Source organism: Leuciscus leuciscus (assembly GCF_965113295.1).
Source record: "Leuciscus leuciscus genome assembly, chromosome: 15".
NCBI lineage: Eukaryota > Metazoa > Chordata > Actinopteri > Cypriniformes > Leuciscidae > Leuciscus > Leuciscus leuciscus.
In genome coordinates, this window is record NC_138739.1 from 41,455,303 (window position 1) to 41,480,776 (window position 25,474).

Consider the following 25,474-nt stretch of genomic DNA (forward strand, 5'->3'; position numbering starts at 1 on the left):
ATCTGTGTAAGCTCTTTTAGGGACTGCTCTCACTGGTGCTGAAACACGCAGGGGAACAGTCACTGCGAACACAGACAGGAATGTGTCTCTCTCTCTCTCGCTGGCAGGTCTTACCAGCTGTAAAAACAGCTTTTGAGTGTTCTGATGGCACACCTTACCAGCTGTTATAACAGCTTTTTTGTTTGCTCAATACCAAAACAAAAAAGACAGAGAAAAAGAGAAGAGAAAAAAAAAAGAAAAAAAAAAAGACTGCTCGCGCTGCTGTGTTGTAACACCCGCGGTCCAGGAGAGGTCCAGAAAAGCTTGTTCTTTGATCACTCTGTGTAGACGCATCGAAGTGCTTGGCTCAGAAGCAGAAAACTGAAGTGCAATCGCACCAGCTGCTCATTAAATACCCGCGCTGCGAGGCTGATGCAAATGATTGCACGCCAATGTGTATTGGCTTGTTTTAGTTTCACTCGAAGTAGATTGGCCTCTCTAGCGAGATTCCTATTTGTCGTTCACCACGACGTACGTCGTAGTGACCGGACGATAGGGAACTACTACTACTACTACTAACTACTACTACTACTACTACTACTACTACTACTAACTACTACTACTAGTATACATTCTGTTAAATTATGTTAAATCTAAATCTGTTAAATCTCTCTCCCTCTCTCTCTCTCTCTCTCTGTGTGTGTGTGTGTGTGTGTGTGTGTGTGTGTGTGTGAGCTAAGTTAAGTAAACATTTCTTCACTTTGATACAAGTTACATCAAAACATCAGAGGGCATGTTGAAGAATACAGTACAACTTACAATCATGTGCAGTGGTTATTATAAAGTCTACACGCATGTTTGGTTTTGTAATGTAAAAAATAAAGAAAGATAGATAAATAAAAATCTGATGCAATGCCATAATTGTAATTGTAATGCCAACGTATAATTTTTTCACTCATACATTATGTGCTGGCATTGCCTTATGAACTGTGATTACATTATAAGTTGCTTCAGTGAGTTCATAATGCAACAAAGTTCTCATACAAAAACCTATTATATTATGTGAAAAATATTACATTGGAAAATCGTTATTACATTATGGGCTCAAGATTTTATTACATTTCGACAATTATTACATTATAAAAAAATTGTTTTACATTAATAATGTAATACCTATTAAATTATGTGCAATTATTACATTATGCTTTGTTATTACATTATGAGTTGCTACAGTCCCTCATTATATCAAAAAAGTGTATCTTTTGTGCTTTACAGACGTAAGAAAGTCACACAGGTTTGGAAATTGTAATAACATGAGGGTGGGTGTGTAAATAATGACAGAATTTTCGTTTGGGGGTTATTCCTTAATTTTGTACAGAATTATAATAAAAAAAAATTTTGACTTAGAAAACCAAACAGTTTCAGCAACATGAAGTCTCCATGAGGTCTCAGCTGAAGGCATAATAAATTACAGAAATATTGATGAGGAAGATGATGATTGACAATCAGGGATGGGTTACAAAGCTATCTCCAGGGTTCTGGAACACCACAGAACCATAGTGACATCCATTATCCTAACCCTAACTCATCCCAACCCTAACCCTAAACCTAACCCTAACCATAGTGACATCCATAAGCCTAACCCGAACCCTAACTTGGACCAGAACTGGCTGAGCTTCCAACATTCCTCTAAAAGTACATAAAGGACTCATCCAGCAAGTCTCAAGAGCCAAGGACAGCATCCGAGGAACTGCAGGATTCTCTCGTATCAGTAGAGGTCAGCGTACACAAAGACACAAGGAAGAGTGGTAATGCTGAGGAACATTTAAGCTTGTCTGAATCTTGCCAAAAACACACCTTGATGATCTTCAAAACTTCTGAGAGAATGTTCTGCTATTCAAAAGTGGATCTGTTTACATCTGGCGCTAACAAACCCAGGATTTCACAAAAAGAACATCATTCATACAGTCATGCGATAGTGTAATGGCATGGAGATGATTTACTGCTCCAGGGAAACTGGACATCATTCAAAGAAGTTTAGCCAATAGCTTTTTCTGTGAGGAGTTTGCATGTTCTCCCCATGTTAGTGCGGAGGAACACCAGCAATGCACAACTCTTCCAAATCAAGCACACCTGACTCAACTCATCAGCTCATTGGAAGAGACTCCAAGACATGAATGAATGCATCAGATAAAGGAGACATCCCAAAATGTGTGTTGCTGGTGTTCCTCCAGGAACAGGGCTGGGAAACACTGGGATGTGCTCCAGGATCCCGTGACCCCACATAGAAGAAGTTGTTTGGAAGATGAATGGATGAATTTCGCTCTACCAGAAAATACTAAAAGGAGAATTTCATCAGTCTGTAAAACGCAAGTGCAATCATCCAAATCAATTCACATTTATTTGTATAGTGCTTCACAATACATGTTGTTTCAAAGCAGCTTTACAGAAAATGCATGTGTTAAGAGTGATCTGTTATCAGAGGTGACTGTGTCCAAGTTATGAATTTCAGAAATGTACATAATACAAATCACACAGTTAGGTAATGATGCATTCATTTAAACAATGTATTAATTTAAGGCAGAAAGAATGAGCTCATTTAAGTAATGAATACATGTCTGTTAACAAATGATTAGGATATATAGAAAACATTTAGCATTGGTGCATGCTGATTCAGAGCTTGCTTCATCTGAAGTCTTCACAGGAGACTTCAATAATCCAAAGCATAGGAGTAAACATGCCTCTGAATATCTAGTCCGAGACTGAACCTGATTGAGATGCAGGATTTACAGACAGTTCATGCTGAAATAAACCTCCATTGAGGCTAAACTAAAGCTGGTCTGAAAGGAAGAGTGCCTCCTCAGCGATGTGGAAGACTGAGCTCCGGTTCTCCGACGCATTTGGTTCGGCTTTTTGCTGCTAAAGTTGGCACAACCAGTTATTAAGATCATGGGGCAATACTATACTGTAGGTGGGATTGAAAATCTGAAACTGTTTAGTATGATTTATACACAAAAACACATGAAATCAGGATGGGGGCTAAATACCTTTTCACAGATCTGTAAACTAAAGAGTTCGTGCTCACGTACTCAGGCCTGCTTATGTTTGGAGAGAAATCTGCATGTCTATAAAACACATACCAAGAGGATACCACACCAACACATACCAACAATGCTTCGTGCAAGTGTACAGTGTGACACGGCTTTAAGTTTGAGAGATTATTGCTGCAACGGGGATAATGAGGCTTACAGCAAACACTTCCCAGGGGATTTCTTGCATTATTAATGTAGCAAATGCTGACACCCAAAAATGTGAAATGATCCATAAATTTAACAAAACAGACCAAAGTACTCTAAAACGAAACGAAACCTATGTATTTATTGAAGGGAATATTTAAAACATATTACAGCGTTTATAAGTATATAAAACAACATTCATCAACTGTTCTTCTTTTACTCTCAGTATTTAAATCATTTACAAAACAGCTTCCTGTACAAAACGACCAGAACTCATACAAAAATACTTTTATATTTTAGCAAAAAATGCATAATGCAGCTAGTATACAATACAAATGTTTGTTCTATACAGAAAACATGCGCTGCTAATCTCGACTGCAGTGGTGTGGTCATCAGAAACACATCTGTTAGTGTGTGTGATTGTCAGATCTGTGTTTCTGCCTCAGTCCGGGGTCGGGGAAGCGCTCGGTCCTCAGGCGTTCAGGCTGTACTCCTGCTTGTAGCAGCAGGGCCGGCACACGGCGTTCACCAGGCCGCTGATGAGCTGCAGGACACAGATGAGGAACTCCAGCGCGCTGAGACCCAGCAGGATCGACAGCAGCGTCACGTTCCACTCCACCACGCTTGCCGGCTGAGTGCAGACTGACCATCTCTCTCGAGCCAGCAGATACCTGGAGAAAACAAGGAACCGAGTTCAGGATAACACTTCAGAATACCGTTCCGTCATTAATGAATAACTACACAGGGACGCCGCTAAGGATAACACACCGTTGCCATGAAAAACAGAGCGTTGCTATGGACGCAGGATTCTAACCGTAGAGACGGAACAGACTATTTTCTTTAGAGGAAGCAATACAATCGTTTTTAAATCAATAAACTTCTTTTTAAATCAATATTTTGTGGCAAATTATTGATTTAATTGGTAGGTAGCCATGTAATAAGCGGGATAATGTAGAGCGAGGCGGTTGTTATAGCGAATACAACCCCTTCAAGCTCCGCTTCGCGTCGGGGTCCCGATCAGCCTGTCGGGGTTGTATTCGCTATAACACCCGCCTCGCTCTACATTATCCCTTACTTATACCATGGCCTGGGTGAATACTCTATTCTGATTGGCTGCAGGGTGTCCATTAAAAAGTGATAGAGGACACCTAGTAAAGGAGTTCTGGTGAAACTGACTGTTTACCGTTCGAAATGAATAAATAAATGCGCTGGCTACATCAGCTGTGAGTAACCATAGCAACAGGCAGTAAACTGAAGGGTTCTACGAGCTGAGCGGACTATCAATATCTCCGGTTGCTAAATAAACCGTCAGGCGTAACCAGGGAAACCAAGTTATTGTTTGTAAAAACGTCTCAGGTTACGACTGTAACCTATGTTCCCTGAGAACAGGGAACGAGACACTACGTCAGAATGACGCTATGGGGAACGCCTCAGGCGTGACAGGTGTCTGAAATCAAATATCAACTCACGTCAATCATGTTGACCGGCGACAGCCCGTGAATCATCAGCTTGATTGATTAACGCGCGACCTGATGTATAAAGGGGAGCCTTGCACACATGACAACATCCTATCGTCTGAAGGGACTGTTGCAGGCAGGCCCCGAGGCATGGCAGGGAGACGTAGTGTCTCGTTCCCTGTTCTCAGGGAACATAGGTTACAGTCGTAACCTGAGACGTTCCCTTTCGAAAGGGAACTCTACACTACGTCAGAATGACGCTATGGGGAACGATATACCAACTCCACCATGCTGAGGGGAGTGCATGCCAAAAGGCAGTGACAACTGTCCGAACCAGTAATTCAGAAAACACTGGAACCACTCACCCCTAGGTCACATCGGGCTGTCAGTGACAGCACTCCCTACCGGTCATAGCCCAAGCTAATGACCCAAGAGACCGCCAGAACACAGTTAATGGGGGGTATATCTGGGCCAGCTCAAAGGCTTAGGACCACAGCTTCCAATAGAAGGGGTCACTTCTAGGGAGTGTGGCTAGGGGACCCAAGGGACCCCCAGCCAGTCACTATTCAGGGGAGCGTGCCACCTGAAATACCACCAGGCTGGCCTGGTGATCTATACTAAGACACACAGTCTGGCCATAGCCTGTCTGTCCGAGACAGAGCCTCTGGAAGTTGCCTTGGATAAGGCATCCAGAAACCAAAGGCCTGCGAAGCTGGCAGAAACCATTCAGTTCCGGAACACAGAGACGGGATCTCCCGGAGAGTGTGACTCAACCTCAAGAAACGACGGAAGTCGTCCACTCAATCCACGGGTCTACCCAGTGCTCGCTCCGAACACTGGTGAAGTAAGAGAGGGTTCAAACCAGGAAGGTCTACTGAGACCTAAGACCTGATGACCTCCTCATATGGAGAGCTCCAGTACATGAGGGCTCATATCAGGAAGGCCGGTGAGGCCTGTAACCTGGCGACCACAGTATGTGGGAGCTCATACTCAGGAAGGCCGGGAGAGGCCTGTACCCTGGCGACCACAATATGTGGGAGCTCATACTCAGGAAGGCCGGAGAGGCCTGTAACCTGACAGCCACACAATGTGGGGCTACCTTCAGAAAGGCCTAACGAGGCCTGTTACCACAAAATGTGGGAGATAGCTTGAAAGGGAGGCGCCTGTCGTAAAACATTTCGACAGTAAGACGCATCTAGAGTGGGACCCAAGGTGGAGAACCGGAGTCTGAGCCACGTAAAAAAGGGAATGAAGCAGAAGCGCATTACCCTTACCATAAATATGGATTCAAGAAAGTACACGAAACGAAAGTGCGTGTACTTATGCCAGTTTGAATCCAGGAAGGCCTGGTGAGGCCTCTAACCTGGCGACCACAGTATGTGGGAGCTCATACTCAGGAAGGCCTGTGAGGCCTAAAACCTGGCGACCACAGTAAGTGGGAGCTTGTATTCAGGAAGGCCGGAGAGGCCTGTAACCTGACAGCCACAAAACGTGGGGCTACCTTCAGAAAGGCCTAACAAGGCCTGTAACCACAGAATGTGGGAGATAGCTTAAAAGGGAGGCGTCTGTCGTAAAACATAGTGACAACAAGACGCATTTAGAGTGGGACTCGAGGTGAAGAACCGGAGTCTGAGCCACGTAAAAAAGGGAATGAAGCAGAAGCGCATTACCCTTACCATAAATATGGATTCAAGAAAGTACATGAAACGAAAGTGCGTGTACTTATGCCAGTCTGAATCCAGGAAGGCCTGGTGAGGCCTCTAACCTGGCGACCACAGTATGTGGGAGCTCATGCTCAGGAAGGCCTGTGAGGCCTAAAACCTGGCGACCACAGTAAGTGGGAGCTCGTTTACAGGAAGGCCGGAGAGGCCTGTAACCTGACAGCCACACAATGTGGGGCTACCTTCAGAAAGGCCTAACAAGGCCTGTAACCACAGAATGTGGGAGATAGCTTAAAAGGGAGGCGTCTGTCGTAAAACATAGTGACAACAAGACGCATTTAGAGTGGGACTCGAGGTGAAGAACCGGAGTCTGAGCCACGTAAAAAAGGGAATGAAGCGGAAGCGCATAACCCTTACCATAAATATGGATTTTTAGAAAGTAAACGAAACGAAAGTGCGTGTACTTATGCCAGTCCGAATCCAGGAAGGCCTGGTGAGGCCTCTAACCTGGCGATCACAGCATGTGGGAACCCATGATCAGGAAGGCCAGATGAGGCCTATAACCTGATGGACACAATGCGTGGGAGCTCACATTCAGGAAGGCCTGATGAGGCCTGCAACCTGACATGTGGAAGCTCACAACCAGTGAGGCCTAAACCCTAGCGACCACAGTGCGTGGGAGTTCACATTCAGGAAGGCCTGGAGAGGCCTGTAACCTGACATGTGAAAACTCATAACCAGGAAGGCCTTTAGGAAGCCTGAAGCCTGGTGACCACTGAATGTGGGAGCTTAACACTCGGGAAGGCCTGTGAGGCCTGTAACCTGGCGACCACAGTATGTGGGAGCTCATACTCAGGAAGGCCTATGAGGCCTGAAACCTGGTGACCACAGTAAGTGGGAACTCACATTCAAGAAGGCCGGATGAGGCCTATAACCTGACATGAGGAAGCTCATAACTAGGAAGACCTGCGACCACAGTGTGTGGGAGCTCATACTCAGGAAGGCCGGGTGAGGCCTGTAACCTGGCGGCCACAGTATGTGGAAGCTCACATTCAGGAAGGCCAGGTGAGGCCTGTAACCTGACATGTAGAAGCCCATCAACCAGGAAGGCCGGTGAGGCCTGTAACCTGGCGACCACAGTATGTGGGAGCTCATAACCAGGAAGGCCTGGCGAGGCCTGTAACCTGATGACCACAGTATGTGGGAGCTCACATTCAGGAAGGCCGGTGAGGCCTGTAACCTGACATGTGGAAGCTCATAACCAGGAAGGTCTGGTGAGGCCTATACCCTGGCGACTACAGTATGTGGGAGCTCATATTCAACCACAGTATGTGGGAGCTCATACTCAGGAAGGCCTAGTGAGGCCTATGACCTGATAACCACAGAATGTGGGAGCTCATATTCAACCACAATATGTGGAAGCTCACATTCAGGAAGGCCTGGTGAGGCCTCTGACCTGATAACCACAGAATGTGGGAGCTCATATTCAACCACAATATGTGGAAGCTCACATTCAGGAAGGCCTGGTGAGGCCTCTGACCTGATAACCACAGTATGTGGGAGCTCATACTCAGGAAGGCCTAGTGAGGCCTATGACCTGATAACCACAGTATGTGGGAGCTCATATTCAAGAAGGCCTGGTGAGGCCTATAACTTGATAACCACAGAATGTGGGAGCTCATATTCAACCACAGTATGTGGGAGCTCATTTTCAGGAAGGCCTAGTGAGGCCTATGACCTGATAACCACATTATATGGGAGCTATATTCAAGAAGGCCTGGAGAGGCCTATAACTTGATAACCACAGTATGTGGGAGCTCATATTCAGGAAGGCCTAGTGAGGCCTATGACCTGATAACCATAATATGTGGGAGCTCATTCAACCATAGTATGTGGAAGCTCATATTCAGGAAGGCCTAGTGAGGCCTATAACCTGATAACCACATTACTCCTTGACAGTCAATTCCTGGGAGCTCACCTCAGGGAGGCCCAAGCGCTGTCCGGTTGCAAAATGGGGAATGTCTGGTCAAGGAGGCCTGATAAGACCTACTACCTGACCATCGAAGAAATCTTTAGATTTACTCTCTTACCCACAACATTTTGCCCCAGACTCCAAAAAAGGAGACGTGGTCTGAAAAGAAACAGAAATATGTTAATTTCATATTTTACAAAAAGACCAGAATTACACCTGCTCTTTTTGTTCACTGCCCATCATTTTAATTCCTCAATTAAAATGCAGCCAAAAACACTGGATAACGCGATCTGGATGATAGGCTGAATTACTAAATATCTAACTTCTTAAAAGTCAGATAATATTCCATCATTTTAATTCAAAGAATTAAATGCAGCCATAATCACCAGACAATACTGTTTTAACATTTATACGTTCTCGTAATCTACACACTGCCCCGGCAAGCGCGAGAAACGAGCCGTTAAAATATATTTGGCTTTCATCCCTCGAGAAGAAAGTCAACAGGTGCGAGGTTGAAACATCCAACAGCGCACGGATTTTTTCTTTCTCACGCGCGCCGAGATATTTCTTAATGAACACTGCCAGCACCCTCAGGAACTGACTGTGAACGCCTCGTACCCAAACAGTATTGTTTCACAGATCGCGCGCACCAAGGGGCTCAGATGCTGAACCCTCCTCCCTCGAGAAAAGGGTCCGACGAGAGCGGAGCATCTTTAAATGAAAAACGCTCACAGTTTGCACAAGAGGCTCTCGAGAGAGCCTCCCGCGCGCTTCAGCGATATTCTCAAAACAGACAAACAGTCCCTGAAGACGAAAAGATGTTGTCATGTGTGCAAGGCTCCCCTTTATACATCAGTTCGCGCGTTAATCAATCAAGCTGATGATTCACGGGCTGTCGCCGGTCAACATGATTGACGTGAGTTGATATTTGATTTCAGACACCTGTCACGCCTGAGGCGTTCCCCATAGCGTCATTCTGACGTAGTGTAGAGTTCCCTTTCGAAAGGGAACTTTAGATTTCGATTGTAAAACTAATTAAAATATAAACTAATGTTTTAAAAATGTGTTATTTGGCAAGTGACCATGGTATAAGCGGGTTAATGCCCTTCGAGGTGTCCATTGTCAGGTATTAATGAACGACGGCGAGGCATGAACCGTCCGACGTGCAGCGGATAATTATTTTTATAATTTTATTATAATAATTTATAATAAAAGGTAATAATGGTAACCCAGTAGTAATGACTCAAGTGTTACTAGTTAAAGGAACTACTGGTTATTTGGATCAGTATTCTAAAGTGAAGATCATGGGAACACACTAGTAATGACTAAAGTGTTGCCAAATCCATCGATAGGAATTACTGTTCAAAATCTTAAAAAAATCTCAAACGCTATTTTAGGTAGTTTTCATGTTTTTCACTTTAGAATACTGATCCAAATAATTAGTAGTTCCTGTAGTAACACTTGAGTCATTACTAGTGGGTTACCGTTACCTTTTATTATAAATTATGCATTATTCATGTTAATTATTAACCTGTATATAGTAGTTCTCAGTGAGGTATGAAACAAATCAAGAGTAGCGTCAGTTCTGGCCGGTCACGTTAATCAAGCTGGCATCAGTGACTCTCAGCTGATCCACGTCTACCAATAGGAATACGACGCCTATCCCTGTATTCATATATAAGCTCCTTCAGTATTATCAGGAGCTGTCGCGTTTCTCAGGAGTGAATTACCCTCCTCCCTCCCCAGCTCCACCTGTCGTCAGTCAGGATCTGGCCTTCTGAGTGCCCTTGAATCAGAATAAATTCTCGAATTATGTTGTACTTTAAAATCTTGAATTAATGATATCTGCAACACATTCATGTTGGTTCTGTTCTGTTTACCCTGAGGGGGGTTATTGTTAAGCTGCCATGCTAGGCTTCATGGGAGTTCTCGCCCAGAACAGAACCATACGGCCAATCCTAACTGTGTGCCAATTGTCAATCGTATTTGACGATAGTGGTCCTGACAGAAATAGTAGTTACTGATTAGCTTATAGTGAACTACCACATAAAACAGCACTAGTACTTACTAATGTGTTAATCAGAGTTTCTTGTTACTTGTTACTCTCGTTACTCATTTGTTCCTGTGTAGTTATTAAGTCACCATCAATGCATTTTAAAAAGAAAGAGAAAAAGAGCTCACTGTCCCCTGTCGGCCTCAAAAGGAGATTCCCATCCCATTGAAGTGAAGCAGTACGGCCCCTTCAGGAGCGCCACAGCGGAGATCAGGAAGCAGAACCCAGATCCGGCGAGCCCCACCAGAGCCGCTATCACCGAACCACACATCTACACACACACACACACACACACACACACACACACACACACATACACGTCTATATTACTAACAGGGGACTATCGCTCTACACTGGCCAAGAGGGGACTAGTGTTTCTGACATTTTGAAGAAACAAAAATGACATACAAAATTTTCTTTTAAGCTCTTTTTTCATAATATAACTTCAAATATGCATTTTTTTATTCTTAAAAAAACATGCCAAGTGGGGACCTGAAACTCTGAACGATCTCTATCTATACAAGTGGGGACTCGATAGCCTGCAATGGAGCTGTGTGTGTGTGAACAGTGAAGTTAACTGGCAGTGAATTCTGCCTTCATTATGTAACTATATATATAAATATATATATATATATATATATATAAATCTACAACGGGGTAAAAAATACAGACGGCCCGACGGCAACAGTTCAAAAGCAGAGGCGAGAATATCCTCTTATCATTCATAATATTATTTTTCTTGTTTAACGCTCTCTCTTCATAGATACTTTCTATGCTTGGTTATGCAGTCCCTAACAATTTATTGTTAATACTTTTCTTAATAATTTTGTCTGTACCTCAGTAGCAGTTCCATACCAACAAATAATACAGAATATTATTTGATATTTTTCATTTTCTTTCATTTTCACACTTTTAATGAAAGCACTATAAAACATCAGAAGCGTTATGTTGTGGACATTACAGCAAAGTTATTGCTTTAAGAAATTCATTCTCTGTTGTGGCCTATTAATTAAAACATAATTTCTACTCTAATAAAATCAATAGACATGCCATTTTTTTTCTGTTTCCTTTGTTTCTAGGATGTTGATGTACAGAGAAAGTCAGTGTTTGAAATATTGCTCAATTTAAATGCAACCAAACATATGTCGGTCGTTACCATCCAACAGTGGACCTTTCTTTAAGATCTAATTCAAAACTTTTGAGTTGACTTGCTGCATCTGGTCATTTTGAAGAAACAAAAATGAAATACAAAATTTTCTTTTAAGGTCTTTTTTCATAATATAACTTCAAATATGCAAAAAAAAAAATTAAAAAAAATTAAACATGCCAAGATTGAATCTCAACTCTGAACGATCTCTACCTATACAACAAGTGGGGACTCACAATAGCCTGCAATGGAACTGTGTGTGTGTGATATATAATATATATATATATATATATATATATATATATATATATATATATATATATATATATATATATATATATATATATAGGCCTAGGCATCAGAGATATGCATAGTAAAAAAAAAAAAGAAACAAAAAGAATGACGAACATCATCAGTTATCAAAAATTGAATTGCTTGAGGAAAGACCATTTTAAATCTACAATGGGGTAAAAAATACAGACGGCCCGACGGCAACAGTTCAAAAGCAGAGGCGAGAAGATCCTCTTATCATTCATAATATTATTTTTCTTATTTAACGCTCTCTCTTCATTGATACTTTCTATGCTTGGTTATGCAGTCCCTTTAGGGTTTATGGGAATAATCAAACAGAAATAGCTCTTTAAGGTAATGATTTCAGGTCATATAGTGACCTATATTTAGTATAGCGTAAAGCATACTTTATACAGTGAATAATGATTTTATTAATCAAAATGAACTTCGCGTCCCCAGTTGGATGGTAAAGAACGATACGTGTTTGGCTGCTTTGTACATTTCTTGCCATCCCAAACACACTGTAAAGATTTTGGAGGTCAATCTCAAAATGTTATGTCGACTTGCTACACTGAACACTTTTAGTTGGTTCAGTTGAAATATATGAAGTAGGGATGTTCATTTAACATTTTGTTTTCTGACTGAAAGCTGATGCTTGTTAACCAGTCATCATCAGTTAACTGACATGATTTGAAGGTTAGATTAGAATTAAATGGACTTAGAATAGATAATAGTCTGTGACCGATTCAAATACTTCAAAAATGTAGATTTACATGTGCAAATAGCAGCATAAACAACAGAACATGAGGATTCACACATCAAGCACCCGCAGTGCTTCTGTGAACACAGTAAACCAGAATAAAACTGTATATATTACTGTATATATAATAAATAGGCCAACTGAAATGAACAATTAACAAAATTGTGCAAGTCAAGTCAAGTCAAGTCAAGTTTATTTGTATAGCGCTTTTCACAATACAGATTGTATCAAAGCAGCTTCACAGTATTAAATTAAAATAATACAACAAAGTTTGTTTCAAGAGGAATTTATTGATTGATAAAATTAAATTAAATATCCCCAAAATATCCCCAACTGAGCAAGCCAAAGGCAACAGTGGCAAGGAACCGAAAAACTTCATCAAGTGACCTAATGGTGTCCTAAAACTCCATCAGGTGACCTAATGGAGAAAAAAAAAAACCTTGGGAGAACCCAGGCTCAGTCGGGGGCAATAAATAATAAATAATAAATAATACACGCTTTAGGGTCTGTTTACACGACATCATTTTCAACTGAAAACTGAAAACGTTTTGGCCGTTCATTTCAACGAAAATGCCATTTTGGGGGCCTGACAATGCAAGCTTTTGAAAACGAGTTTTTATGAGCTCATCTAAAGTGAGGACTAGTTATGCCTTGTAAAACATTTATAAAGGAGATTTAAAGGCTGTTAATATTTCTATGTTCTCTATCACTGTGTGTGTTTGTTTCCTTTTTCTGTTTAGAAGATAACTGAGTCTTTAAATCTCCTTTATAAATTAAATATTAACCCCGCGGGGGGTTCATCCTCCTGGCTCCCCTAAGGAAGCGGATAATGAGCTAATTTCTTCCTATTGCATGGCTGCGCGTCGTCTCAGCGAACGCTGCGATAGCCGCAACATATACTTTGAGCGTGGAGGGGGACCTGCCCTTGTCCAACAGCTCTTGTAGGAAGGAGAGCACCCGCGAAACCCCGCATGTGCGTGGATCCAGGCTCCTAGTGGCGCACCATTTAGTGAACACTGACCATTTCGACGCGAAGAGTCTTCTTGTGGAAGGGGCTCTAGACTGCGTGATCGTGTTTATGACCCCTTCTGACAATTCAACGGGTATCCGTTGATTACCCACGCTTGCAGAGACCAGCGCTCTGGGTGGGGATGCCATATCGATCCACCGGCTTGAGAGAGGAGATCTCTCTTGACCGGGATCGGCCAGGGGGGTGAGTGCGACAGCCTCACTAGCTCTGGGTACCAATTTGGTTCCCCCATCGCGGGGCTATGAGGAGCACTGAGTGGCGTGTTTTCCCTGACCCTCTTTATTACCTGTGGTAACAGAGAGATCGGAGGGAAAGCATACAGCGGGCGGCTGGGCCAGGTTTGGGCCAACGCATCCTCGCTTTTTGAGAAAAACCTCGGGCAATGAGCGTTGTCTTTTGACGCAAATAGGTCGACTTCCGCCCTGCCGAACAGGTGCCACAGCAGCTGGACTGTCTGAGGGTGCAGGGACCATTCTCCCGGGGGAATGTTGTACCTGGACAGTCTGTCTGGACCGACATTCAGGTGGCCAGGCACGTGCGCGGCTCTCAGCGAGCGCAACGAGTGGTGAGCCCACACTAGAAGGCGCTTCGTCAGATTGCAGAGATTTCTGGATCTGACCGCCCTGACCGCCCTGTCGGTTCACATAGGACACCACAGACATGTTGTCCGAACGGACTAGTACGTGGGGATCCCGTATATGTGGGAGGAAATGCTTGAGCGCGTTTTCGACCGCTATCATCTCCAAACAGTTTATATGGAGGCATTTTTCCTGGTCTGACCACAGGCCAAAGACCGGTTTGCCCTCGAACAGAGCGCCCCAACCTAAGTTGGATGCATCCGTCGAGATAACTTGCGGCGTGAAACGGCTCCCATTATCACTCCCTGCTGGTACCAATCGGCCGCTAACCAGGGTCTCAGCGCTGAAACGCAGCTCTGAGTCACTCTAATTCGTATGCCACCGGCCGCCCAGGCTCGGCGAGGCATACGGGCGTTCAACCAGCGTTGTAGGGGGCGCATATGTAATAGACCCAGCTGAAGCACTGCTGCAGCTGACGCCATATAAACCAGCATCCTCTGAAACGTTTTCAGGGGTGCGGCGCTGTCCAGCTGGAAAGACGCGGCCAGGCGCTAGATACGGCGCGCGCGCTATATCGACAGCCGGGCCGTCATTGCCACAGAGTCCAGTTCCAAGCCCAGAAAAGGGGTTGACTGACTGGGCAGTAATGAGCTCTTGGTCCAGTTGACCGTGAGACCCAAGCTTTCCAGGTGGCTGAGAAGCACAGTTCTGTGGGAGATCAGTTCTTCCTCTGACTGTGCTAGAATCAGCCAATCATCCAGATAGTTCAAAATTCGCATACCCTGACCTCTCAGGGCATTAGATGTGCAAAATACGCATCTGCAGTCGCCTTTTAGGGGCTCACATGCTTCACAAAAACATAATTTTTATTTGCTGTCAGAGCCCGGATTCGAACACAGGTCTCTGGCACGGAAACCTAGTGTTCTACCACTGTGCCACAGGGGGCGAGGCGAACACATAGGCTTTCAGTAAGCGTGACGATATAAAAGAGCGTCACGTTTTGTGTCGGCGATCGTTTGCAGGCGTGCGTGTATCAAAACAGGCTCGTTTACTGCAATATTAGTATTTCCAGCCACCTGAACTTAGAGGGGGCTGAGAAATGTGTGAGGATTGGAGGTTGGTCCAGCCTCAGCGGGACTCAAAACACTCTCTCTTACTCCTTTCGCCGGTGAGTGAGGCATTTTAGAGGCGGGTTCGCTTTCTGAAGTAAGAAAGCTGGCCGCGAGCTCGGAGCGAACAGCATAATTTTTATCAGCTGCCAAGGCCCGGATTCGAACACGGGTCTCTGGCGCAAAAGCCTAGGGTTCTACCACTGTGCCACAGGGGGAAAACAAATAAACTTTCGGTAAGCGTGAGCATAAAGAGCGTCACGATTTGTGTTGGCGTTCGTTTTGCAGGCACGCGTGTATTAAAACAGGCTCGTTCACTGCAATATTCGTATTTCCAGTAACCTGAACTTAGAGGAGACTGAGAAATGTGCGAGAATTGGAGGTTGGTCCGGCCTCAGCGGGACTCAGAACACTCTCTCTTTCTCCTTTCGCCGGTGAGTGAGGCACGCGGGGTGCTGAACATTGCTCGTCGTGACGGCGTTTGTTTGCAGGCGTGCATGTATTTATAACAGGCTCGTTTACTGCAATATTGATGTTACCAGAGTGACGCGCACGAACGGGACGCGGAGTAGCTTTCTTGTAACGTAAAGGAAGCTATCCCATGACCGCCTGCTTTCTGACATATCCCTTGTGAGCGGCGCCGTTTGCGCGGCTCGAACAGAGGGGAGCTTTCAGCGGCGGCGTCCTCGTCCAGCTCCTCTGCCTCATCCCCTGAAGTGGCGGCGGCTCGGGCGAGTGCCGGCGGCTGCGCGGCCGGGAGGGGGGGAGAGAGAAGCTCGAGGGAACGGATACGGCGAGCTTCTCGTTGCCGCAACGACCTCCAGTGGTCTCTGGGGGCGGCGCTTATTTCTGCGCGGCTCCGCAGGGACAGGCGGAGTGACAGCTTGCGACATTGAGAGCTCTTCGCACTCGGGGAGTGCGGTGGCGGCGTGCTAGCGGCCCAGGCAGAGAGCGCAGATGACATGGCGGTCTCTGTTGCTGAGCGGCACGAGCCGCAGGAAAGACGAGGTATTTTAGAAAAACGCCTCGTGCTCTTTTAGGAGAGAGAAAGTGTGTGACGCAAGGCGAACACACACAGCATAGAAAGGATATGTCGCCGGATGGCGTAGCAGGCACGGAGGCTGAAGGCGGCGAAGACGGCCGGCTTCCTCAGACGCTTCCTGGCTTGCTGGTCGCTTGTTTCAACGGCGGCGGCTCTCAAGATCCAGAGATGCGAAGCGCTTCGCTGAAGACATGAAAATCAGAATTCCAGCCTGTGAGCCCCTCTTTTAAACACGCTAGCCACACCCATTCTGGCGGGCCAGGCGCGTGGAGGGCGCGAAGCGCCCTCATTGGGCGTGACGTCACGCAGGGCTCACTGGTAGGCTGCTGTAGTTGCCGCAGGACAGCCAATGAGCACGCTCATACACCCTGCCATGGTCTGCTGTCTGCCGCACTGCGTTGACAATAAATACAAAATTAAGGATAATTTTTTGGCTTCAGATCTCGAGAAAAGACAACTTTACCCATAGCGTAAGCAACTTACGCAATACGAGAGAACCTCTCGTAAGAGAACCATTATTTTAAATTGTGATGATATTTTTCTGTATTTTTGATCAAATAAATGCAGGCTTGATGCGCAATAAGGGACTTCTTTAAAAACATAAAAATAGTCATGTGTGCAAATGTTTGACCAGTAGTACTGTACTATTATACTATTGTTGCATAATTATCAAAAATGTTGAAGTCCTTTCACGTCACCATTTGGCGTGTTGTTGTCCGCCTACACTTCACATAATAGTTCTGTAGGCCTGGGCTTCATTTAACCAACTATGATAGTTTGATCAGATAGACTAAATAAAAAGTGACTTTAATACTTCTTACCATTAATGCGACTTTTGCTGCTGGTTTTGTGCAGTGCTCTGTAGTCAATTAGCATCCATTGTTTAAACGACGCAGATTCAGATCGCTTCATAAATGTAAATTCGTCTGTCCATCTAATTTTCAAACGATTTATGAATGACTGGAAAATTACCGCTCCACTTCACATTGTCCAATGAAATTTTAACTTGTTGTGCCAGATGACGATTGGTCGGTGTATTATACATGACAAACAGGCTTCAATGAATTATGTAATATTTTAAAATATGTGATATGTGGATTTTTAATTGAATCGACACACTACCTTTTATTATTGAAAAAAACGTAAAAAATTGTTTGGTTTATTCCTTCCTGCCGTCGAGCCGTTTACTCACTGAAATAACTATATCTGTCCCGAGAGCATCGGTTCCCGAGCAGACTGTGGAAAACCTACGGTGACTGGACAAGTTTTCTAGCGTGCGTCCGCTTTTAACGCGTCTTGACTGTCGTACAGTCTGACATTAATGACGACTGAGATCTTAGAGTGTGACATGGCTTACAGCGAGGATCATGTTCGTAGCAACAATCGTAAAGGACTATTATAAATGGCACAGTGTGCGCCCGGCTTTAGTCTTGAGTTGTTGAGTTGTTGTATTATGTGGGGAACTGGTATGCATGTAAGAGGGAGAGAAAGTTGTTTTTGTACATGCAATGCTAGCAAAGAGACATGTGAGTTACCTGAATGTGATCTCTTGATTTACGTGACTATACAACAATGTCCACTAACTCTCATTAAAGTATTAGTAGACTGTATAGTATTAGTATAGTAAGTATTAGTTGTGATTGACGATCAGTTAAACTTCACAGAGCACATTTCTAGAACTGCCCGGTCCTGCAGATCTGCCTTATACAACATTAGGAGGATCAGGCCCTTCCTATCAGAGCTACACAACTCTTGTTCTCTCCAGACTGGACTATTGTAATGCTCTCTTGGCCTTCCAGCATCAACTGTCAAACCTCTGCCACTGATCCAAACACTAATAACACTATATCATTACAATCAACATCACTCTTGTGTTTATGAAGAGAATGAGTCAGTGTTTCAATATGATCATCATGTTTTAGGTGTAATATATTATCCTGTCAATCAAACTGAACAGACTGCATTCAGTCACTTCTGCTGTCTGGACGTGATGCTTTCCATTTGAGACACACAAACTTTTACATTCTTACACAATTACTGTCACAACGGCTGATTCTTGATTTATGATCATGTTTTTAAAATGATTTTTATTATATTTGTATATTTTAAATACCATCACCTTCTTTTGCAGAAGTGAAAGTGTTCCAGTCCAGATCATGTAACCAATCAAAGAGTGAGACTGAAAACCCCATTTGCATTGTCAGGGTGGAGTGATTGTGATCCTCTCAGAATAGAGCAGCTCTGTCTCCAGAGACCATGTTCAAACCCCAAGAGCTTTATTTGACATTTACTGCTACATCAACCTTCTGAAAAGCACCTGCATCTTCATCTGTTAGTTGAATGATGTTGTCAGACACAAAGTGAACTTGTTGAGAAGCTTTATTGAATGTTGCAGCAAACACAGCAGATTGAAAGATCTCACACACACACACACACACACACACACACACACACACACACACACACACACACACACACACACACACACACACACACACACACACACACACACACACACACACACACACACACACACACACACACACACACACACACACACACACACACACACACACACACACACACAGTGTGAAACTGATGAATCTGGCTGACCAGAGGTGTGTTTCCTGTACTGCTTCACTACTGTAGATTGATTGTTTAATCAACTAGTTCGTCACGACTGTTTCCCGAATCTGTACTTTTAATTAATCTGTTTGAGATCGAATTAACGCTAGGGGCCCTATCTTGCACCCAGCGCAAGTGACTTTGTACACCGACGCATGTATCATTCCTATTTTGCACCCGCGCAAAGCGGACTTTTCCCTCCACAGACGCACGTCGGTAAGTTAGGAAATACAGCGCAAAGAAGAGGCGTGTTCCGGCGCAAACGTTCCTTCATGCTATTTTGCAGGTTTAGAAAACAATTGCGCCACTAAGGCGCGTTACGCATGTTATTCATATGCTATTTTAAGGGTGCATGCTTGGCCATAAATAATCAATGTAGCGTGTGCACAACACGCATACACTTTGATTCTCTCATCTACACAGAAGCAGCAGTTTTCATTTTTGCAAATCATACATTATTACGATCGATAGATAGATAGATAGATAGATAGATAGATAGATAGATAGATAGATAGATAGATAGATAGATAGAAAGATAGATAGATAGACAATTTATTATAAAAGCATACATCTAGCTTACACATTTACCCAAATTATCATACGCCTGTTTAACCGAAGTTAATTTGGGTGGGTTTCTCCATTTCAATGTAACTTCTCTCTTTTACGGCCGTGACGAGAGCGTTGCTCTCCTTGGCTGTGAACCGCTCCTGGCGCGCGCCTGGCAAATCCGCCATTACAATAGCAATCCGCTATGGAAAAAGCGCGTCTGCTCTTAAAGGGAATGTGAGATGACGCTCTGATTGGTTTATTTCACGTTACACCCAAACCACACCTATGAATAATGAAGCTACTTCAGACCAACCCATTTTAGATTTGCGCCTGGCGCAAGAGTCATTTATCCCGCCGGGAAAATAGCAACAGCGCCGAGACCCACCCACAAAGATACTTGCGCTTTGCGCTTGACACTTGCGTTTCAGATCGTTAAAATAGGGCCCTAGATGTTTTACTATAAATTACAGATGTGGCATCTGACGACTAATTCTCATTTTTCTCAGATATTTTGCTTTATTTCCAGATTCAGTCATAGGCTCGTTCTTACACACTAGAGCACGTTCACACACTCTTCAAAAATGACGATTTAAACATAAATTACATTTGTATGTATTCTAAATAAAAGATATAGATTGTACTGAATGTCAGCTTGCTTATATTGCTCAAGATAAGGATTTATTGAGTCCACACGTCATGCAAACAAGAAACTCTGCTTCTAACCACAGGTCGAGATGCGATGCTGTTTGCGAATGTTCGTTAGAACGATGGCTTCAGGAAACACCGACCATAGTTGGCTAGTGATGGTTTCGGGAAACACACCCCTGTACATTATGTCCTTGAGTTACAGCTCAAATCAGGGCCACGACCCCCTTCCCAACACTCACCGCACAATTCTCTGTCCCACAGGAATCCACACACTTCCCCATTCCCAGAAACACGCAGGCCGGGATCAGCACCTGAATGTGGACAAGCAGTTTTCAATACAGTTCAAACGGCTACTTGAGTAATTGAACCTCAATTACTGCATTTTACTTCTGACACCAATTCAACAAAAATTGAACATTTTATCCATGGACTGTGAAAAGTGGTTTGGTAATGTCAGGGAAAAAGGAAAATTGTGTTGGATGTGGAGCAATCTGGCATTTTGATGAAAGATTATGAAGATATCGGCGACAAGGAACAAGGGTTGTACAACGCTATCCCACGAACAAATTCATACAAATTTGTACGATTAGTCTAAACCCCAGTGATGGGTAGGATTAGGGTGGGGTCAGGGCTAGGTCATTCGTACGAATTCATACCAATTGGTCAACTCGTAAAAATATGTGCGATTTATTAAAAATAGTATGAATTCGTACTTTTGCCACCAAATTAGATTGGCCTCGTAAATCACAAAATCCTCGTAAATTACAAATTAGCCACCTCGTAAAATACGTACGAATTGCTGTGAGATCAGGTTGGTTTGTAACAATATAGCGTGTCACATTATATCGCAATACAAAAGTGCAACAATAACGTGTCCGCTGCAGATCGGTATACGCAACAAATGAAGATATTAGAAGACATGTTTGTCGTAAGAGTTTTATGTATAATAATGCAATTTCAATCAACATAAAACATTTTGTTAACTTTTTATCATATGTCTTGGAGTATCGAAATAATATCGTATCGTGAGTTCAGTATCGTGATATGTATCGAATCGTGGTATGAGGGTACCGTTACACCCCTAATGCGATTGATATATTGACAAACATATCGGTTATCTGAAGCTTAATTCCATTACAAGTAAGGTCTTATTGCTTAGGTGTTTCATTGTTTCCTCAGATGTAGCTTATGTCTTGAGTAATAAGGGCGCTTTATCCATTTATTTAAGTGTTAACTCATTATTTTCTCGTTTAAGGTGTTTTCAACCAAGAAATGCCCAGAAGCTTACTTTATAACATTCATTCCAACCCAATCTTAGGAGAATTTGTACGTTTTGTATGAGTCGCCCAAATTAACACAATCTGACCCGTGCGAAAAATATGAAAAATGGGTAACAGGTCATCGGGTCCACCCCTAAACCCACTCTGAGTCTGTCCTGCAAGGGGGTGTGAGCAGGAAAAGCTGAATTTCATTATGAATAAGTGATTGTGTGAATTCATCACCAATTTGCCAAATCATAAAATACTTTAAAACTGTCTTGAGAGTGTGTTGCTCATCCCATACACTCAGCTGCAGCGCTTTTGACCAAGAATATTCCCTTTGACTTTTACTGTTTTATTATTATGCTAATTTACTACATCCTAACCCCTAAACCAAACCTTACAGTTATTATATATTTATTGCCTCATTGCAGTGATTTTTCATTAGCCTAACTCGATCTTAACCTCTCAACCACACACTAACATTTACCATTTTTATATTTTAACTAAGACAATATGTAGTGTTTATTCAGTTTTTTTGCTCATGGGAAGAGAGTGTGTCTCCAGACACCTCAATCCACCAACACTTTCCCACACAAGACAACATTTACACCAACACAAATCTGACACTCACCAGAAAACCACCTCCTCCGATCCCCATAAAGTACCAGACATATCTGGTCACATGATCCTCCTGAATGTATATCATCTTTCCGTCGGGAAAGAAGAGCAGGATGTTTGCCACGATGCAGCAAGTGGCGAGAGGAATGAGGGCGAATCCCAGAGACCTGGCAAAGCCCAGGGAACACATCTTCACACGCAGCGAGGGAAGGAGACTGTAATCCGGGACAGGGAACTGGGGTGGTGGACGGAGGAGTGGAGGGATTTTAAGAGACCCCCCCACCCTCCTCCTCCTCGTCCCCCATGAGCCGCTGTCCCGAGGAGGAGGAGGAGACAGGAAACAGCCTGACATTATACAGTGTGACCGCAAACTCTCTGACAGACCATATGACCCGGATACTGTGGGGGACTTTGTTTTCCCACAAGACTTGTGATTATGTAGATATTCAGAGATTCTATCACATCTCAACCTAAACTGACAAGGTTTAAATCATGTTGAGATCTAGGTTTGCAAGTTTAACCTTGTGCTCAAGGTCGTGAAACTACAAGGTACTTCTTAGAAAGAGAATCTAATGTATTTCTACAAGTATCAGTTTCTTACAACAAGGCTCACGACATTGATGGAGAGTTGAAGTTTCTCAGTGATGACTAAGTGAAAAAGTGTCTTTATTAACAGATAGTAAAAGTTGGTGTAAGGTATTCATTGTAATTGTAATGTACACCACTGTTCAAAAGTAAGAGCTTTTTATTTTTTTTTTATTTTTTTACATTTATCAAAAATATTTTATGTTTCACACCTGAAATCTCCTGTGAACGTCTGAGACAACATTGATATTTAGATGGGGATCATCTGCTACACATTTGGTAATGGTGTAAAATCTTTATTAAGCCAGACCAACATGAGGTAACACAGGTCTTTCTTGTGATTCAGGATTAGACGCTGGTAATCAGGCTTTATGAATAAAGCAGCCTGTTATAACTCTGTATTACTCTGCATTACGTAACTCATCAGTTTTCCACAGAGGATACAGACGCCCAGTGTTGTGTTGAGCTGTGCTTCCAGGGGCTCTGAGAACAAAAATAAACTGTTCTCAAGCATCTGTAGTGCGACAAAAATGAATGTTGTAGACCGTCTTGATGAACTTCTTGTTCCTTTGATACTGGTCTAATAATACAGATTTAATACTTGAGAAGTTTAGTATACCATTCATGTCATGGTGGTTTATTAAAACTTTATTAAAACCATTAGTAAAACATTTTCATTTCTATGCATGTGTGTTAATAAGAGGTGAATAACTTCTGCTCATAACTTCTTTGTCAAAAATAAGTAAACTACAGCATACTTTAAACCCTGTAATAAGTACTTATTGCAGATGTAATATACTTTAAAAGAACATACTTAAGTGTGAACTGAATGTAATGTTTTTAGACACTAAATTGCATTCGAGTCTAATTAAATGGGTAACACTTTAGTATGGGAAACACATATTCACTATTAACCATGACTTCTGCCTCAATAAGATCCTAATTTACTGTTTATTAATATTGTTGTTAAGTTTAGGTATCGGGTGGATTAAGGGACGTAGAATATGGTCATGCAGAATAAGACATTAATATGTGTTTTATAAGTGCTATAACTATAAAAGTGAGAATTGTTCCCCTACTAAAGTGTTACCATCAAATGCAATTAGCTGAACTTAGTGCCTTTTTGAACAACTTAAGACTTTATATATAATTTTATAATGACTTCTTTTGTCTTTGAAATATGGTTAAAGTTACTGCTGAATGTACTGACAAGCATTTATGGTAAACTAAAATACCTTTATGTCATTTCTAAACTTGTATATCATGTTTTTGGTCACACTTTAGGGTCTAATTCTCACTATTAACTAACTATTAACAAAGACTGTTTCCTCAATAAACTCCTAATTACTGCTTATTAATAGTTAGTAAGGTAGTTGTTGTTAAGTTTAGGTATCGGGTGATTAAGGGATGTAGAATATGATCATGCAGAATAAGGCATTAATATGTGCTTTATAAGTACTAATAAACAGCCAATATCCTAGAAAATGTGCATTATAATAAGCAAATAGTGACATTTGGATCCTAAACTAAAGTGTTTTTAAACGTAAAATTACACATTTGTAATGATAAAGTTGCAATTTAGTTCATTTAAAATGTACTTTAATGTAATGTTGAAAAACGAATTATAATTCAGTACTTTACTGTGCTTTAGTATGTTAGTCAACACACCAAAATAATTACTTCTTTAAAGCATGGCAAAACTTTATTAAAAAAAACAATGATTTAACATGTACTTCAAAAGTAAAGCCTTTTATTTGCATTTTAAGTGCACTTAAGTGTGTTGAAACAGTCATAAAAGTCATGCACTTAAATGACCTTTTATTTCTTTCTTACTTTTTTTGAAGTACACTGCAAGTGCAAGTTCAAAATGATTAATCACACTTCTTTCTTTTACCACAGAGATGCATGACCCTCTGTAATAAAACAATCTGTTATGAATATGTTGTGAAGCAGTGCTTAAAAGCGTGTGAAAATCACTGTAACTCTATTGCTAAACAGCGGTAACAGAGACATAACAAAACACAACAATGTTCAATTAATACATAAGCTTACTACTAGTAATCAATTATTCATTAAATCAACAACTGTATTACTTGATTTAATGAATAATTGAGTAAATTATCACTGTAAAAAAGTTACTGCCTCAAATTTTTAAGTACAATCAACTTGGATTGTTTAAGTCATTTCAACTTAAATTACATTAAACCGAGTTCAAATGAGTTAAAAAAATGAGAAACAAAATCTTGTATGACATAAAAACTTATTTTGAAGAGTGTAAAAACATATGCTTTCATAACGTATCGATCATATAAATGCCTTCCCTTCAAACATGGCTCATTCACTCAGAGTTTCCAGTCTTAACTTTACATTTAATAAAACTGATTGAAATGTTTCTTTCTCACAGTCCTCTGGCAGGACATTTTTTGACCTTATAAACTTCCCTTTTATGAGTGCATATTAATCAGACTAATGGAGATGAAAACAACGGAAGTGCAATGACTTGACTTCCTGATAAATGTAGCGAGTTTATTCTTATAGTTTGTCAGCCATGTTTCCTGAAGACCCTCCAGCCCTGATTTCCTCTGTGGAGAATGAATGGGAGCAGATTCCAGCGTCCTGACACACGTCGAGAGCTTTTCTGCTGTGATCTCACCCATACTAATACATCCTTACATCAGCCGTATGCTGTGGCGTCACATGACCACTGGACAAGTGTGAGCGGTGAACTTATTAGACTTTAATGCCCACTGACATGAGAGAGCAGAAAAAACTGAGTTAGAACTATCTATCTATTCATCGGTTTGGAAGATGTGAAGGCCAGACTGAGCGTTGTTAAATGGGACAGTCTAGCCTAAGGAGGATTGTTCTTGTT

At 42.4% G+C, this 25,474-nt stretch overlaps 1 protein-coding gene across 1 annotated transcript; it reads right to left on the minus strand.

Moving 5' to 3' along the window:
* Positions 1-3,338: 3,338 nt before the first annotated feature.
* tm4sf18 (transmembrane 4 L six family member 18) lies at positions 3,339-22,307 on the minus strand. The gene is made up of 4 exons (XM_082139765.1): positions 22,031-22,307; positions 20,377-20,448; positions 10,487-10,629; positions 3,339-3,886 (listed from the first exon to the last, which is right to left on the minus strand). Exons 1-4 carry the CDS (start codon positions 22,205-22,207, stop codon positions 3,688-3,690), a joined length of 591 nt encoding a protein of 196 aa, XP_081995891.1. The 5' UTR covers positions 22,208-22,307; the 3' UTR covers positions 3,339-3,687.
* Positions 22,308-25,474: the final 3,167 nt, after the last annotated feature.